This window comes from Amblyraja radiata, chromosome 1 (genome assembly GCF_010909765.2).
Source record: "Amblyraja radiata isolate CabotCenter1 chromosome 1, sAmbRad1.1.pri, whole genome shotgun sequence".
Classification (NCBI taxonomy): domain Eukaryota; kingdom Metazoa; phylum Chordata; class Chondrichthyes; order Rajiformes; family Rajidae; genus Amblyraja; species Amblyraja radiata.
In genome coordinates, this window is record NC_045956.1 from 82,401,359 (window position 1) to 82,416,336 (window position 14,978).

The 14,978-nt window shown below is 40.2% G+C and overlaps 1 protein-coding gene across 1 annotated transcript in view; it reads left to right on the forward strand.

The window, feature by feature from the left end:
- Positions 1 to 14,978, forward strand: part of cc2d2a (coiled-coil and C2 domain containing 2A) — a 127,374-nt gene that overhangs the window by 14,584 nt on the left and 97,812 nt on the right. Inside the window, exons 4-7 of the mRNA XM_033025732.1 lie at positions 2,651 to 2,710; positions 10,590 to 10,667; positions 11,449 to 11,524; positions 14,034 to 14,125. Coding sequence (XP_032881623.1) covers positions 2,651 to 2,710; positions 10,590 to 10,667; positions 11,449 to 11,524; positions 14,034 to 14,125 — 306 coding nt within the window. The remainder of the gene's footprint in view (positions 1 to 2,650; positions 2,711 to 10,589; positions 10,668 to 11,448; positions 11,525 to 14,033; positions 14,126 to 14,978) is intronic.

Consider the following 14,978-nt stretch of genomic DNA (forward strand, 5'->3'; position numbering starts at 1 on the left):
TTGGGTGAAGAAAGTTTGTTCTCATCTCAGTCCTAAATGGCCTGCCCCTTATTCTTAAACTGGACCATTTTTCGGGAACATTTTTCCTGCAGTTACAGTAAGTGAAAATCTCGCAGGCAAGCAGGATGCTTTCTCCAACCACCCCCATTTGAAGGCCACTATCTTCCACTGCTTCTAACCAGTGCTTGACACCTACTTCCGGCAGCCCCTGGTTGTCCTCCAGGGTGCACCGAGCTGCAGCCTGGTCCATGCCGGTCACCAGAGCAGATTCAGCACAGAGACGCTCACAGCCGTGGCGCAACCCCTCCGACGGCCCGGGACTCTTGCACTGAGGCTGCTCCATGGCCGGAGCTGCAACGAGCGACTCGCCAGCCCGACAAACGCTCGCCAGCCCCGGGTCCCTGTCCGCATCTTCCCCCAACGCTGCTACTGCTTCCATCCCTCCCTACGCCCCGACTCTCCAACACCCGCGGCTAGGTTGCTCAGAACACAGCAGCGCCTCGTCCAAAGCCGGAGGTATTGAAACATGTCCAACCAAAAATGTGGGGGAGCTTCAGCCCCCCCCCCCCCCCCCGTTTCTGCGGCCCATGCACCTCTCTCCTGCCGCTCGCCGGCCTCGCTCATGTCAGATGCTTCCCACAAACCCTTAAATTCCGAATGCTGCCGGGAGCAGGACATGGCCTTACTTGCTGTGCTGGGTGACACTCATTCACTGCCCGGTCCATGTCTTTCAATGTAAATTTGCATGGGGACATGGTTTGGAGGTGTGTGATGGTTCGGTCAAGTGAGAATAACAGAATAAGGATGCTGCTGCTTGTCAACAGACGCGCACACAAGCAGCTGATATTTCTTTTGAAATTCTCATTGATCACAGAATTTATCACGACAGAGCGTGAGAAATTTGTGATCAGCATGAGAGCGTGAGAATTGGGCGAAATTCGTGTGTCTCACACTCAATGCATGAGAGTTGGCAGCCCCGCATCATGGCCTGGCTTCATAACTTTATGGCCCACAAATGAAACTAGTGGCTTACATGGCCTAGTCCATCACAGGTATTGAGCTCTCCACCACTGAAGGGAAAGGCAGCTAATATCATTAAAGACCCACACCACCCTGGCCATCTCACTGCTACGATCGGGAAGGTGCAGAGCCTGTGAACCCTTCCCTGTCGGTTGAAGAATAGCTACTCATCAACCCTCGGGCTCTTAAATTACCCTGCAAAACAATAGACAATAGACAATAGGTGCAGGAGTAGGCCATTCGGCCCTTTGAGCCAGCACCGCCATTCAATGTGATGATGGCTGATCATCCCCAATCAGTACCCCGTTCCTGCCTTCCCCCCATATCCCCTGACCCCGCTATTTTTAAGAGCCCTATCTAGCTCTCTCTTGAAAGCATCCAGAGAACCTGCCTCCACTGCCCTCTGAGGCAGAGAATTCCACAGACTCACCACTCTCTGTGAGAAAAAGTGTTTCCTCGTCTCCGTTCTAAATGGCTTACTCCTTATTCTTAAACCTCACTGCATCCCTACCTCGGCATTAATCAACTATGGACTTTGTATAAAGGTTTCCCTATGTACTCCTACAAAAGCATGGTGACATTTATACAAACTGGTCATTAATGTAATTAAGCTGGAAACGATGCAAAATAGATTCACTAGGATGTTATCTGGTTTTGCAGGCGTGAGTTATAGAGAGAGGCGTTGGGTAGGCTGGGACTTTTTTCTTTGGAGCGTAGGAGATTGATGGATGACATTATTGTGGTGTGCAGAACCGGGAGGGGCATGGATAAGATGAATGCCCACGGTCTTTGCCACAAGATAGAGGATTCGAAATCTAAACGCCATTGGCTTAAGGTGACAGGGAAGAAATTTAAGAAGCTCTGGCAACTTTTTCACTTTGAGCTTAGTCCATATCTGAAGCTTGCCAGTGGAGGCTATAGAAACAGGTACAATTACAAGTTTCAAAAGACATTTGGGCAGATATATCTATATGGATGGGTAGATGAGCCGAAGGGCCTGTGTCTGTTGTGTACAGTCATATGATTTAATGTGGATTAATATCTGTTATAATCTATGTGTTCTGAATATAGTGTCCAGTACATTGTTGGATGCAACTAACTGAAACCTGTCAGCTTTGCTAGAAATATTGAGTTTGAATTTCTGTTTTCACTGTTAATAAGTATATTTCAGCGCATGTTATTTGGACTACCTCATGAAGGCAATCTGTAATGAGCTAGAATAGTATTATTGTACCCACTGGTAGGCGTCCACAATAGGGTGTTAAGTGTACTTGACCATTAATGTGGAATCCATATCCTCACTGTTTGAGATGTCTCCAGTTACTGAGGCAAGGATTTTGTGAGATTTAAGTTTATTATTGTCACGTGTACCAAGGTATAGGGAAAAGCTTTGTTTTGCATGCTGTACAATCAGACAGATAATAGTATATAGAATGTCAACAAGTCAAACTTCAATACAATAAGTAAAGAGATTTAAAAGAGTGAGGGATTGTATTCGATGATTGTACGTCCTCCTGTGGAGAGAGCACACGAGGAGTCACCATGATCAGGGGCCATCTTGCGTCTCTTCCAGATAAAAATACATAATGTCATAAAGAGAATACTTAACTATATATTTTTTAATTGCTAGGGATTGGTTTCTGCAGAAATGGAAAACGGTACAAGAAATGAAAATGCTACTTTTATTGAGGTTTGTATCTCCTACGGTTCCTAAAATATTAAATGTATCAAAAGTTTTTTTCCCCCAGCTCCTGCACAATCAGTTGTCAGTTTTTCTATTATTTGCAAATATGAGTTGCACATTTACTCCCTAGCTAGTATCACCTGGACCTGTCAAAGTATCTGCATTTAGGTTACTGAATTCCTGAACATTGAACAGGATACCACAGGAGGGTCCCCTTCCTTCCACGATGTTTGTGCTGAACATGATGTCAAATTTAAATAATCTCTTTCTCTACCTGACTTTATCCCTCCATTTTCTGCATATCCATGTATCTATCTAAAAATAGACACAACATGTTGGAGTAACTTAGCAGGTCAGGCAGCATCTCTGGAGAACATGGATAGGTAATATTTCGGGTTGGGTCCCTTCTACAGATTAACTATCTAAAAGTCTCTTAAATGCCTCTATCATATCCGCTTCTACCACCACCCCAGAGCTGCATCTGCCAGTCTCTGTGTGTAATACTTAAAAACAATTAGCCCCACACATCATCTTCAAACTTCCCCATTCTGACCTTAAAGCTACACTCTCTGGTATTTGATAATTCCATCCTGCCTTATCTATGCCTCTGATACTTTTATAAACTTCTATCAGCTCTACCCCTCAGCTTCTAAAGCTCCAGAAAAAACGATCCAAGTTTATTCCTCTCCTTTCAGGTAATAAGCTTTAATCCAGACAGAATCATGGTAAGCCTCTTCTGTACTCCCTCCAAAGCCTCCATATATTTCCTGTAATGGGGCAATGAGAACTGCACGTGCACCCCCACCAAAGTTATTTATATAGCTGCAACATAACTTCCTGACTCATGCTCAATATCCTGATCGATGAAGGAAAACATATCTTACGACTCCTTTATCACTCTATCTACTTATGTTGCTACATTCAGGGAGTTGTTGACTTGGACCCAAAGATCCCTCTGTAAATCAATGCTGTTAAGGATCCTATCATTAACTGTACTTTCCCCTTACATTTAACTCCCAAAGTGCAACATTTGGATTAAAGTTCATTTCTCATTTCACAACCTATATCTATAACTGATCTATATCCTGCTGTATGTTTTATGTTGTTTTCATAGATTTAAAATTCTGCCCTGATTTCCTCAATAGTCTATACATTTTGCTGTCTTAAAAAAGTATGATGTTATATTTACTTTGTGCAATGGAAAATTAAATAATGTATGCAGAAGATATCTTCCCAAATGGAATGTATCAGTAATGAAAAATTAAACAATGCTGATCATTAGGAATATTTTTGTGCCATCAGAGATCCTACGCACTTAATCTTGGCAGCGAATTAAGAATGTATGAACAAATAAATCTGTAAATGCTGATGCTCCAACACAAAGATGGCAGAGGCACTCCGCAGCATCAGGGGAGAGAGAGAAAAGGAGTAAATTATTCAGTTCAATAACTTCATTAGAACTGAAAAAGCGAGGTCTAAGTTGCCAAATGGAGAAAGAATGGGGAAGAGAAAGGGAATGTCTGCGATAAGGTTCGGATTTGAAATTCTTGAGGTAATCACTACTATAGATATCTACAGTTAGAGACAGAATACAAAAAAAACAAAGGAACAAATTGAAAACAAAACTGCTTATTTGAAATAATTTAATTACATTCTGAGTCCAAAATGGTGTAACATGCTCTGAAGTCTGCTCCTGGAACTTATGTTGCCAATTGTTGAAATAATTTATGCGGCCAAAGATGTAAGGGGCAGTGTGAGAATGAGATGGAGAATTAAAATGGCATGAAACTGGAACATTTTCAACAACATTTTTAATTTGATCCACAAGAGAGACTCTGAACTTCCATTCTATTGTACATGAAATTCTCCATCCTATATATTCAAAGCTTGTCTCAGTAAGGTTACAGGTCATGGCATTATGTTACTGCATAGGGAATTTATTGACCAGTTGACTTAGGTTGGGGATGGAGGTTAAGATATGCCCATCAGCAAAGAATCTACTCACACATTCTTCACATCCTACCCAGTCCTCTGAGCAATGTAATGACAGGCTAGTCATTGACATAATGACAGGCTAGTCTAGCTTGTCATCAATGAGATAAATGAGCAGCTGTGGAGGTTTTGTGGCCACATTCTGTGGAGGTCATGGGCACTTTGATTCTCAGCTCCCTCAAGAATGGAACTTTATAAGCAGCTGCAGCAGAACTTTGTGTCTCTTAATTTGCTGTTCACCACAGCATTCAAGACGCCACCCAGCCACTGTACTGATGCAGAGATGATTTCAATTACTTAGATTTCAGAGAGGAGAGGTTGATGTTCTTGGACGTTGGCTTCTCATCAAATCATGCAGACATGGACTGCATTTCTCTGTCCATGAGGACTCCCACTAATAATCCAGACCTTCAACTGAACATTTTTCTATTCCCTCACATTAACTTGGCTTTGGATCATCAAAAGATATTCCAGATGACCAGTACAGAAATTGTAGGATCCACACATTGGAGAAAGAACTTGATGTTTTCAATGGGATCAACAGGTGATTAAAAAAACAAATATGCTGAAAAGTGTTAGCTTTCCTGTTCTTTACTGTATTCAGAGAGATGAGTTAGGTGGGTTTTTGTAATTTCTGTAAATTTGCTGGATATTCAATTCTCTAAACAGATACAAAATATACTTTATCACCTTCATTTTCTGGTCAGTTTAATATTTTCCTGCGATCCATGATGATACATGTAAGGTCCTCCTATATTATACCACAGTAAAGTGGCTATGCATGTTATTCTATGACTTGTATAGTGGATATGTATATTAGCATTGCATATAAATTGCAGTGATCCAGTTGCTTTGCCAAGTGCCTTCAGTCCCTCTCATTAGTCATATATTGATTCACAGCTTTGTACAGTTTTCTCTTTATCTCCTCAAAAATCCTGTCATTTCAGTATCCTAGCTATAAAACAAAGCATAACAAAATAGACTTTTTACAGAATTATGATTACACATAAAGGCTGTGATCTTTCACAAAGTATAATGAAATTCTCCAAATTGAAATTGAAATCGAAACCATTATTGTGTTTTTGGATGGGTAGCACTAGAAATAGTCAAAAGTGTGTTATTGTCATTTGACCTGAAGCAGAGTATTGAAATATAGTAATAATATATCACTGTGGAGAAACACAGTTAGTTTGCATGGTGAAGATTACAATCTTGTTGGAAAGTGTGCAGAATAAGAAGGGATAACTGTATAAAATCTACTGCACAATTATTTCCATTTTGTTGATCAAAATGGTCCCAGACTTCAGCCTCCTCTTCTTTTAGATGGAAACTAAACAATGTTGTCTTGAAGTACACCATATCACCAGAATGACGAGTAATGAAATAAAAAATTCTCTTCGCTCAGATTTTGCAAAGGATTGCAGGTTTTGTATGTTTATGCCTGCAGTTTCTCCAGTGACACCAATTTAATTTCAACATGATGTCTGACCCAGTAAATCTAGATCCCAGTAGACCATAACTCAGTGTTTGCATTCTCAAGGGTGCAGATGTTTTGGTAAACAGATTATGATCAAGTACACAATTTCTGTCAATGATAAATCCTTTAAGTTTCGAAGAAGTTGTTTTTGTTTTTCATTCATACAAATCGTATGTAAATTAAAACTGCACATAAAAGAAATTTAGCTGAAGGATTTTATTTCTGAATTCTTTCAATAAACTAAATAAATATTATACACATTTCCGAATTAATTAGTTCTACCTCTTGGTGGGTAAACTAAATTCACTTTTTTCGTGTTAATTGAAAAATGTGAAGGTTTTGTTTTGAAACCATATTGCACATTGTATCGGAAGAAACTGCAGAAATCCAAACTGAAGATAGACACAAAAAGTGATTAGAAAATGATTAGGTGACGTTTTGGGTCTGAAGAAGGGTCTCAACCCAAAACGTCAACTATTCCTTTACTCCAGAGATGCTGTATGACCTGCTGAATTACTCCAGCTTTTTGTGTCTATCTTTATGCCAAACACATTGTTCATGAACTACTTTCAAAATCACCATATAACCCTAAGAAATGGCCTGCTCTCTGTTTTTCAGAAATAAATTATACAGACAAAAAAAATTGAAGGTTATTTATTGTAAATCACACTAGTGTCATGTTTTTAGATTATTCTAACAACTGTTCAATGAAGATGCTGTGGAAATTTGTGCTCATTTGGACACTTCTTCTTTACCCTTTGCCAGATCATAGCCTGTACTGTGTTTTTAAAATATTCCAGAACACAGCCCTGCAAGGTACCAAAATCCACTTTCAAACACTCCAAGCTAGTTTTGGATGGGTAATTTTAGAACATAGAACTGTACAGAACCAGAACAGGCCTTTGGCCCATGCCAAATATGATGTTAAACTAATCTCCTCTGCCTGCACTTGATCCATATCCCTCCATTCTCTTCATATCCATGTGCCTATCCAAAAGTGGCTTAAATGCCATTATCAAATCTGCCTCCACCATCACCTCTGCTGGCGCATTCCAGGCACCCACACCTCCCTTAAAAAAAAAGTACTGTGCATATCACCATCAAACTTTGCCCCTCTCACCTCTGGTATTGACATTTCACACTGGGGGAAAATGTTCTGACTATCTACCTTATTTACGTCTCTTATAATTTTATATATTTCTATCAAGTTTTCCCTTAGTTCAAGTTCAAGTGAGTTTATTGTCACAGTTTTCCCTGAGCATGCAACACCCCAGAGAAAACAATCCAAATTTAACCAACCCCTCCTTATAGCCCATAGCCTTTAATGAAGGCAGCGTTCTGGTAAACATCTTCTTCACGTTCTGCAAAGCCTACATCTCCTGCCTGTAAGATTGGGGAGAGCTGATATGGAATCAGTGACAATATAAATGCATCAGGACGTTTTTTTTATCTTGCTTACACCCAGGTTTAACTGCAATACATTAGGCTGTGCTTAAACCATCACTGCTTTGTCAATATGCTCAATTACAGCAATATCGTTAATGGGTTTCTGAGTTTAACTCCAGCTCCTCGGCTTCCTAGAACTTCCCAATGAAAGCAAGGCAAGGAACATCAAATTCATTTCACTGCACTTTCGGGTGCATGTGACGAATAAAATTGACTTTGACTTTAATCATTGAGGGGATTGAAGCCCAAGGCAAATAAATGTGCCCATACGGCTGATACTTTCATATCTACCTGTGCAAAAGCGAATAGTTGCTTGTGCGTTACATTTTGGAGGTCCATAGTTCTGAACTGTTACATCATCCAGAGTGATATTTACACTCATCTGGACCTTTAATGAGGACCAAGAGAGCAACTAGTGAAAGCAGTAGTCACCTGATGTGCACATCCACCATTCTCTGTTATTTCCTATTTCCAGCCCCTGCAGCATTTTTGCTCTTTTAGAATGAAGCTTGCCACTGGCACTGTCTTTCCCACAGGTGCGTAATGTCATTGACTGCTTGTGTGCCATTTAGGACACCCAGGGTTCGTTATCAATCATAAAATAATTTTACACTTAATTTACGGTTGGCGTGCAACCGCAAACTATATGTTCTACATGTTTACACAATTCCATGAGTGCCTCTGTGAAGCTTTCATCCTGTGGCAGTACCCTCCCCCTCCGAATCTGAGCCTCTGGTTGCACGTCACCAGCTGGCTGGTACCTTTCTCTGAATTCCATATCTCTCTATTCTCCATAAATCTGTGTGTGACTGTGCTCTAACTGCTCATCCATTACATTCATCATCCAAGCAGCAGGGGCCATGGCTGTTGCATGTACATTTCTGCATTATGGGAAGCTTTACCAGAGCGTTATCTCCACCAGGTGTCTCCAATGATTCTTTTTCAACGTATTATAATATTCATTTTTGTTTTAACACTTACAATATTTTACAATATCCCTTTCTTCAGTAAATACTGATGGAAATTGCTCACTTAATATCCCAACAACTTCCTTAACATCTACTTATTTATTTTCCTCTTTTCTCAGGGCTTCCAGCTTTCATTAAACAATGGTCGTTGTATGTGGAATACTTAATATGCTTTATTATAATAATAAGATTCTGCTTTTCTCCTCTTTCCATGTTTTTTTATCTGTCCAATAACCAACTTACTTTCCTGCATGCTCATCCTATCCTCGTAACAGGCACGTGCCGTCAGGGTTGGCAAGGGAGGCACTGCCTACCCTGACTAAAATTATAAAATGATAATTATTAAATATAAATAGTAAAGGCATGGGAGAATTATACCTATCTAAGAGATCGATCTCTTAGGTAGGCATAATTCTACGTGCCTTTCAACCACTTGTAACACGCGAAGGTCTGTGCAACCCACGTGCCGTCGGCGCTGCTTCAAGCCGTCAATTTCAAGCGGGGCTGAAGGCAGCTGAAATTCTGCCTTTGCAGCACTGCGTAGGCGCAGCGCAGTTTCTTGGCGGGGTTTTCAAATATGGATTGTCATTATTTTAAGTGTATCTTAGGAAACAAAGAGAGAAGAATGGAGTTTGTGTACATTTAAGGTGCCTTATGTTTTTAAATACAGGGTATGGGGGTGGGGGGAGAGTTCCTTTCACAGCGTTTGGGGAGTCTGGCCCGGGGTAAAGTTGCGGGGCGGGCACAATTGTTGTGAAGGAGGGGATCGGGATCATGCCACTTGCGACGCTCCTTGCACGGAGCAACCGCATTAAGGCCGGGGGTGAGAAGTAGCTCGGGTGGCTGTGAGCGACCGCCGGGCCAGACAGCGGAAGTGGCTGCCACCTCAGCTCCTTCTGCCGGCCCCCGCTCACCTCTGGCATCTCTCCGTCTAAAAACCTCTCTCCTGCCACTCGCTGGCCTCGCTCATGTCAGCCGCTTCCCGCAAATTCTTAAATTCCAACAGCGCGATTGAGGTTACCCAGCTGTGGGAATTTAAGGATTTGTGGGAAGCGAAGTCGGCGAGCGGCTGGTGAGAGGTGTTCAGACGGAGAGCATTGCCAAAGGTGAGCGGATCGGCAAAAGGCAATGTGGTGGCTCCTCGTCCGGAGCGCCGCAGCAGCGGTGAGTGAGTGAGTTAATGGCATTATCCCCGACCTCCTCCATCTCAACACTCCTGCCCTCCCCGCAACTTTACCCCTGGCCAGATGCTGTGAAAGGAACTCTCCCCCCAATTGGTCCCTTGAACAAGTGTTGTCATTCAATTAGATGACAACTGATTCAACTTTTCCCTGTACTCACGTTTTTCCTACCATCTCTCCACCTGCCATCACCCTTCACCCCCCCACCCATTCAGTAATTCAGAATAAAGGAGACTTGGAAGCCTTGGGCAAATTGAATTGTTACTATCTTTATTTTTATTTTTTATTTTTACAGAGAGAACAATCTGCGCATGCGCAGTTTAATTTTAAAAAAAAGCCGACTGACAGCCTACCCTGAGTAATTACTCACGGCACGTGCCTGCCTCATAACCGTAGGGCTTCTATGCCCTTTCCCATATTAGTCAGTTTCTCAACTTTTTGTTAATATTATGGTGAAACTCAAAATACTTTGCTCTTTAAGGAAAGTTAACTTTCTTTATCTTAATTGGTTCATCTTTACAAAAAATTGTAGTTCTATACAACAATGTTTGTTCTGTCTTGTCTACCTCGTTCCCCATCTTTCCAATATCTTTCCTTTCCAAATTGGTGGCCTGTGTGTACTAACTTGCAATGAAAATTGTATAGCCCCTGCATGAAAAACCATTTCTAGATTACTTTCCTTGGACTGAAGACATACATTTTCCCCAATACGTTTTCTTTAACCTCACTTCAAAGGTTTAGTTTTACTGCTACTAAATTGTGACTAACTTGGCTTTCTCAAAACCTTAGTTAAAACTAGATTTACATTGTGGTTTCTGCAGGATATTCAGAATGAGGATGAACAAGCGGAGAACCTCAAACAGACCATGAGAGCTCAAAGGCGACGAAGAAAAGCCCCCGTATGTTTTTTTGTACATCTTTGTTTATGTCAGTTTTATTTCTAATCTGGTTTCTCTTCTGTTTGAGAGATTAGCAGATATACCAAATTGTTACTTCTCTTGATTTTAAACAAATTTAATTTTTTTGGAATTGCCAATAATTGTGGTTGGAGACCAATAGAATTCTGCAGGAATATCCATATCAATCTATTTGCTGTCCTTTTCATCAATTCAGGCATAACCTCCTCGCATTTATTCTGACCATTTGGGTGATGCACAATGGGACACAATTATTGCCCATGAGTGTTAGAGGAGGGATGATGTTATCTCAGTCAGGTTGGCGGGTTGCTACCAGAGCAAGAAGAAGGTATGCCCAGTTCTCCATGTTGTCGGATGCAGCATAAGAGTGGCCTGGTGGTAATTGGTGATTTTCCCCCTTTCCTCTCAAGTGTGCGCATGTGCGGGGCCTTCCAGAGTGTGAGCATGTGCAGGGTCTTGGGTCGGCGAGGCCTGCAGAATTAGCGATATTTTCTTTGAAGTTATGTATTACAGAAATGAGTTGCTTAAAGCTTAAATAAAGTTTAAGTAAATTATGAGGAGCGTAAATGTTTCATTTGTCTCACAACACTCTCCATTTCATCTTGCCATTTAGGTTCCCGTAAATTGTCATTATAACAAGGTGACAAGGATTCAATGGAAAAATATTTTTTTTCCTCACAAAATGCATTGTTTTATTTTTGATTTATTGGAAGATGCAGCATGGAAACGGGTCATTGACACTTACTTGTATTCTTGTTCCTAGCTTGTGGATGATGTTATTGATTTTAATCATGAAGAATCCCCGCAGGACATCACCAAAATCACTCGTCGTCAGAGATGTAAGATATCACTAACATTACAAAATAATGCTGTTTACTGTCTTTTTATTTTGATGTACAATGCCCGGTAATTAATTTGCCTTCCAACTAGACGATTCACTAGGATGATTGAGGCCCTAATAAAACAACGTCCTTTGACATTTTCTTGATTTCTGAACACCGGAATACTGAGTCAGATTGTGCTGCATCGGCCTCTGAGTCACATTCATCTCCTGCAGGATGACAGCAGTTGCCCTTGACCTTTATCTCATTTAAAAACTATATTAAGAAAATACATTTATTTAATGAGACTAATGTTAGTGCTTTTATTAATTTGAAATAAAAGAAAAGAGAATAGCACTTGATTTCACTTTTTTTTTTAAAGAAGGTGAGTGACTCCATTTGATGTCAAGTCAAATATGCTTAATCACCAGTGCATTTGCTACATACATGCTGCAGTGTGCAGACATGGAAATCCAGAGCCTGCTGATAAATGCTGACTAGTTGTCAGGAGAGTTTGGCCCAACGTACAACCTTTCACTGCTATAATTCATTTTATTGGATCATTATAATTGACATTAACCACCTGACCTCTAAGCAGCTATTCCCTTTGAATTCACATTTTTCACATGATATTTATGTTTATAAAGCATTAACTATTTTTAAGGTAGACAAAGGTGCTGGAGAAACTCAGCGGGTGCAGCAGCATCTAAGGAGCTAAGGAAATAGGCTTTCGGAGGGAGGAGGAGAACTTCAAAGTAGGCATACCTTGAGGACAACTATTTTTAATACCTTTTTTTCAAGCTGGAAAATTATTGTGGAATGCCATGAATGGCATAACCTGTAAGGCAGAAAGGATTAATATAACAGATTTTATTTCTAACCTGTGCATACAAACAAAATGTGGAGTGTTTCAAATGTATGTGCTTTGCAAGGTCAGGGTGGGGTATAGGTGGATTATGCTTGTGAAAGCAAAGAAATTATTAAGGCTGTGAGCAAAACAGAATGTACCCCACTTAGCACCCATAGTAACATTTTCCACAGCTTTTCACTGACAGAATATTGTTTTCGCCTCCCAGAAAAACCTCTGTGCATAACCTGGGTGACTAGTCTGAGAGGTACTGAGCAGACATGAGGACATGAGAAAATAGGAGCAGAAATAGGCTGTGTGGCCCTTCATGCATGCCCGGCTATTCAATATGTATGAACTATCCCAGATCTCATTTCTTCTTCTGTACCAGTACCCCGTGCCTCTCAATTCTGCCATCTTTCAAGAATATCTAGAATTTCTTTAAATCTATTCAAGGATGCAGCCTCTACAATCCCGTGTAGAGAACTCAGAGAATCACCATCCTGTGCAGGAGGTTGTTCAAATGCTCCACAGCTTTAGATGATCGCCCCATTAAACCACACCATTAGAGAGGCTGCTTTTAGAATCAACATTGGTTCTCATGCACAGATGTAAATGATTTCAAACAGCAGCTGTTGACGTCTCCTTTATGTGCTGGCCAAAGTTTTCCCTACTGCAATCTCTTGGGAATTGGTGTTATATATATTTATAAATTGGCTGCTATGTTTTGTGAACACTCAATTGGCTGCAAAAGCTCATCAAGCCATATGGCGATTGGGCAAGGTGTTGCATATAAATGGTTGTATTTTGTTCCAGTAAGCAAAACAGACACAATTAAATACTATATATTTGTTCATGTGGCAGTAAAAAACAGCTAAAATCCTATTTTCTGAAACAATGTTTAAAGCAATAAAACTTGTTATGTGCCAGAAAAATATTAAATTGATTTGGTTGTTAATTAAAACACGCAAGGAAAGCTTTGGCATTATCGACTACATTTTTACAGTATATTTCAGGATAAGTTGAGGTAATGGTAATACATCTGTGTCCCCAATTCAAAAAGAGGATTTCTGAGGTACTATTAATTTACCCCAAACCACCTGTTGTTATAGCGGGAATTTTTGTTGGTATCTAGTCCACCAAGAGAACTCTGGGAGTCAGAGGTTATGGGGAGGATGCAGGAGAATGGGGTTAGGAGGGAGAGATAGATCCAAATTTCTGCTCCTATCACTTTTGTACTTAAGGTACAGCATACACAATTTTGTGAACTATATTTTCCAGATAGTTCCTTATCTCAATTTACATGAAATTTTGACTTAATCCACTCGTATAAGAAAAGTATTATTTAGAGGATTTGAAAATGGTGCTGAATCTATACTAGTTATAACTAATTCTATTGGCCAACGTTTCAAAGGATGATGAAGCAAGGAACTGCAGATGCTGGTTAACACACTAAAGGTCACAACTGGAGTAACTCAATAGGTCAGGCAGTAACTTGGAAAAGCATGGATAGTTGATGTTTTGGGTCGTTACCCTTCTTGAGACTGAATTCAGACTTCAAAGATGATCCTCATATGGGTTTTTCAATCGTGAAGAGGGATGAGCTCAAACTGTTCTTTCGGCACAATGCACCTGTGATTGTCTTTCCCTTAATAACTGTTGTTAATTATCTCCCATCAGCTCTTCCTCCTCTTGGTGAGTGTACCCCAAGTACTAGTTTTGCTGAATACTCCATGCGAGAGAAAATGAGGGAAAAACTGAAAGCAGCCAGGGTACGTATTGTTTACAAAGGATAGATGTGAAAGTTTAAAAAATAGACTAATGATTTTTGTTAAAATATATAATTTTGGTTGGTGTAGTTTTGTTATGCTTTTTGAATAATTTCTATTTGTTAAATAGGAAAATAGTGTAATTAATATTTTGTCATTGTATATAACTTACTATGCAAAGCTCAAGCAATGATCTTTGCATTGGTTGGACAATTTAACCTGTATTTTATTAGGTCTTTATGGGTATTTCAGCTTTCTCAATATCCTTATATTCTTGCACGTTTTAGGCTTTCTGTACAAATATGTGCATCCCAAACTTGCTGGTCAAGCTTTGCCAGCCATTCTCTGGCTAAACTTCTCTAATAGCCTATAAATGGGATTCAGTGGTGGAGTAGAAGACTGCTCTGATTTGTTTTTTCCTATCACTTGCAGTGGGTGATCTGTCACGCATCATACACCAGAATAGACTGGGGCAGGATTATAGGCCCATATATTTATATGGTGATTGTAGGACTGTTACAATATAGGTTAGAATTAAATTGCATTTTTTATGTTTGGCTTAATTTTTTTAAATTGTGTTTTGTAGGGGATTTTAGTGATTGTTTTTATTTTTAAGTAATTTAGTATGTTTACCTTTTAATAGATTTAAAAAGTTAAATATGAGGTGAATTCAGAGACAATAATAAATATTGAGAGTATGGACAAATGTCAGAGCTGAGGCGAGGGCCTTATCGGCTCTTGAAGATCACTGCTCTGGCCCATCCACTTGACTCTGCCTCCCACCAGAGTCATGCAGTTTAACTCTGGGGCCAGCTGAGCAGCAACATCTGGAGAAGGTTAGTTAGGTAGAATGCAA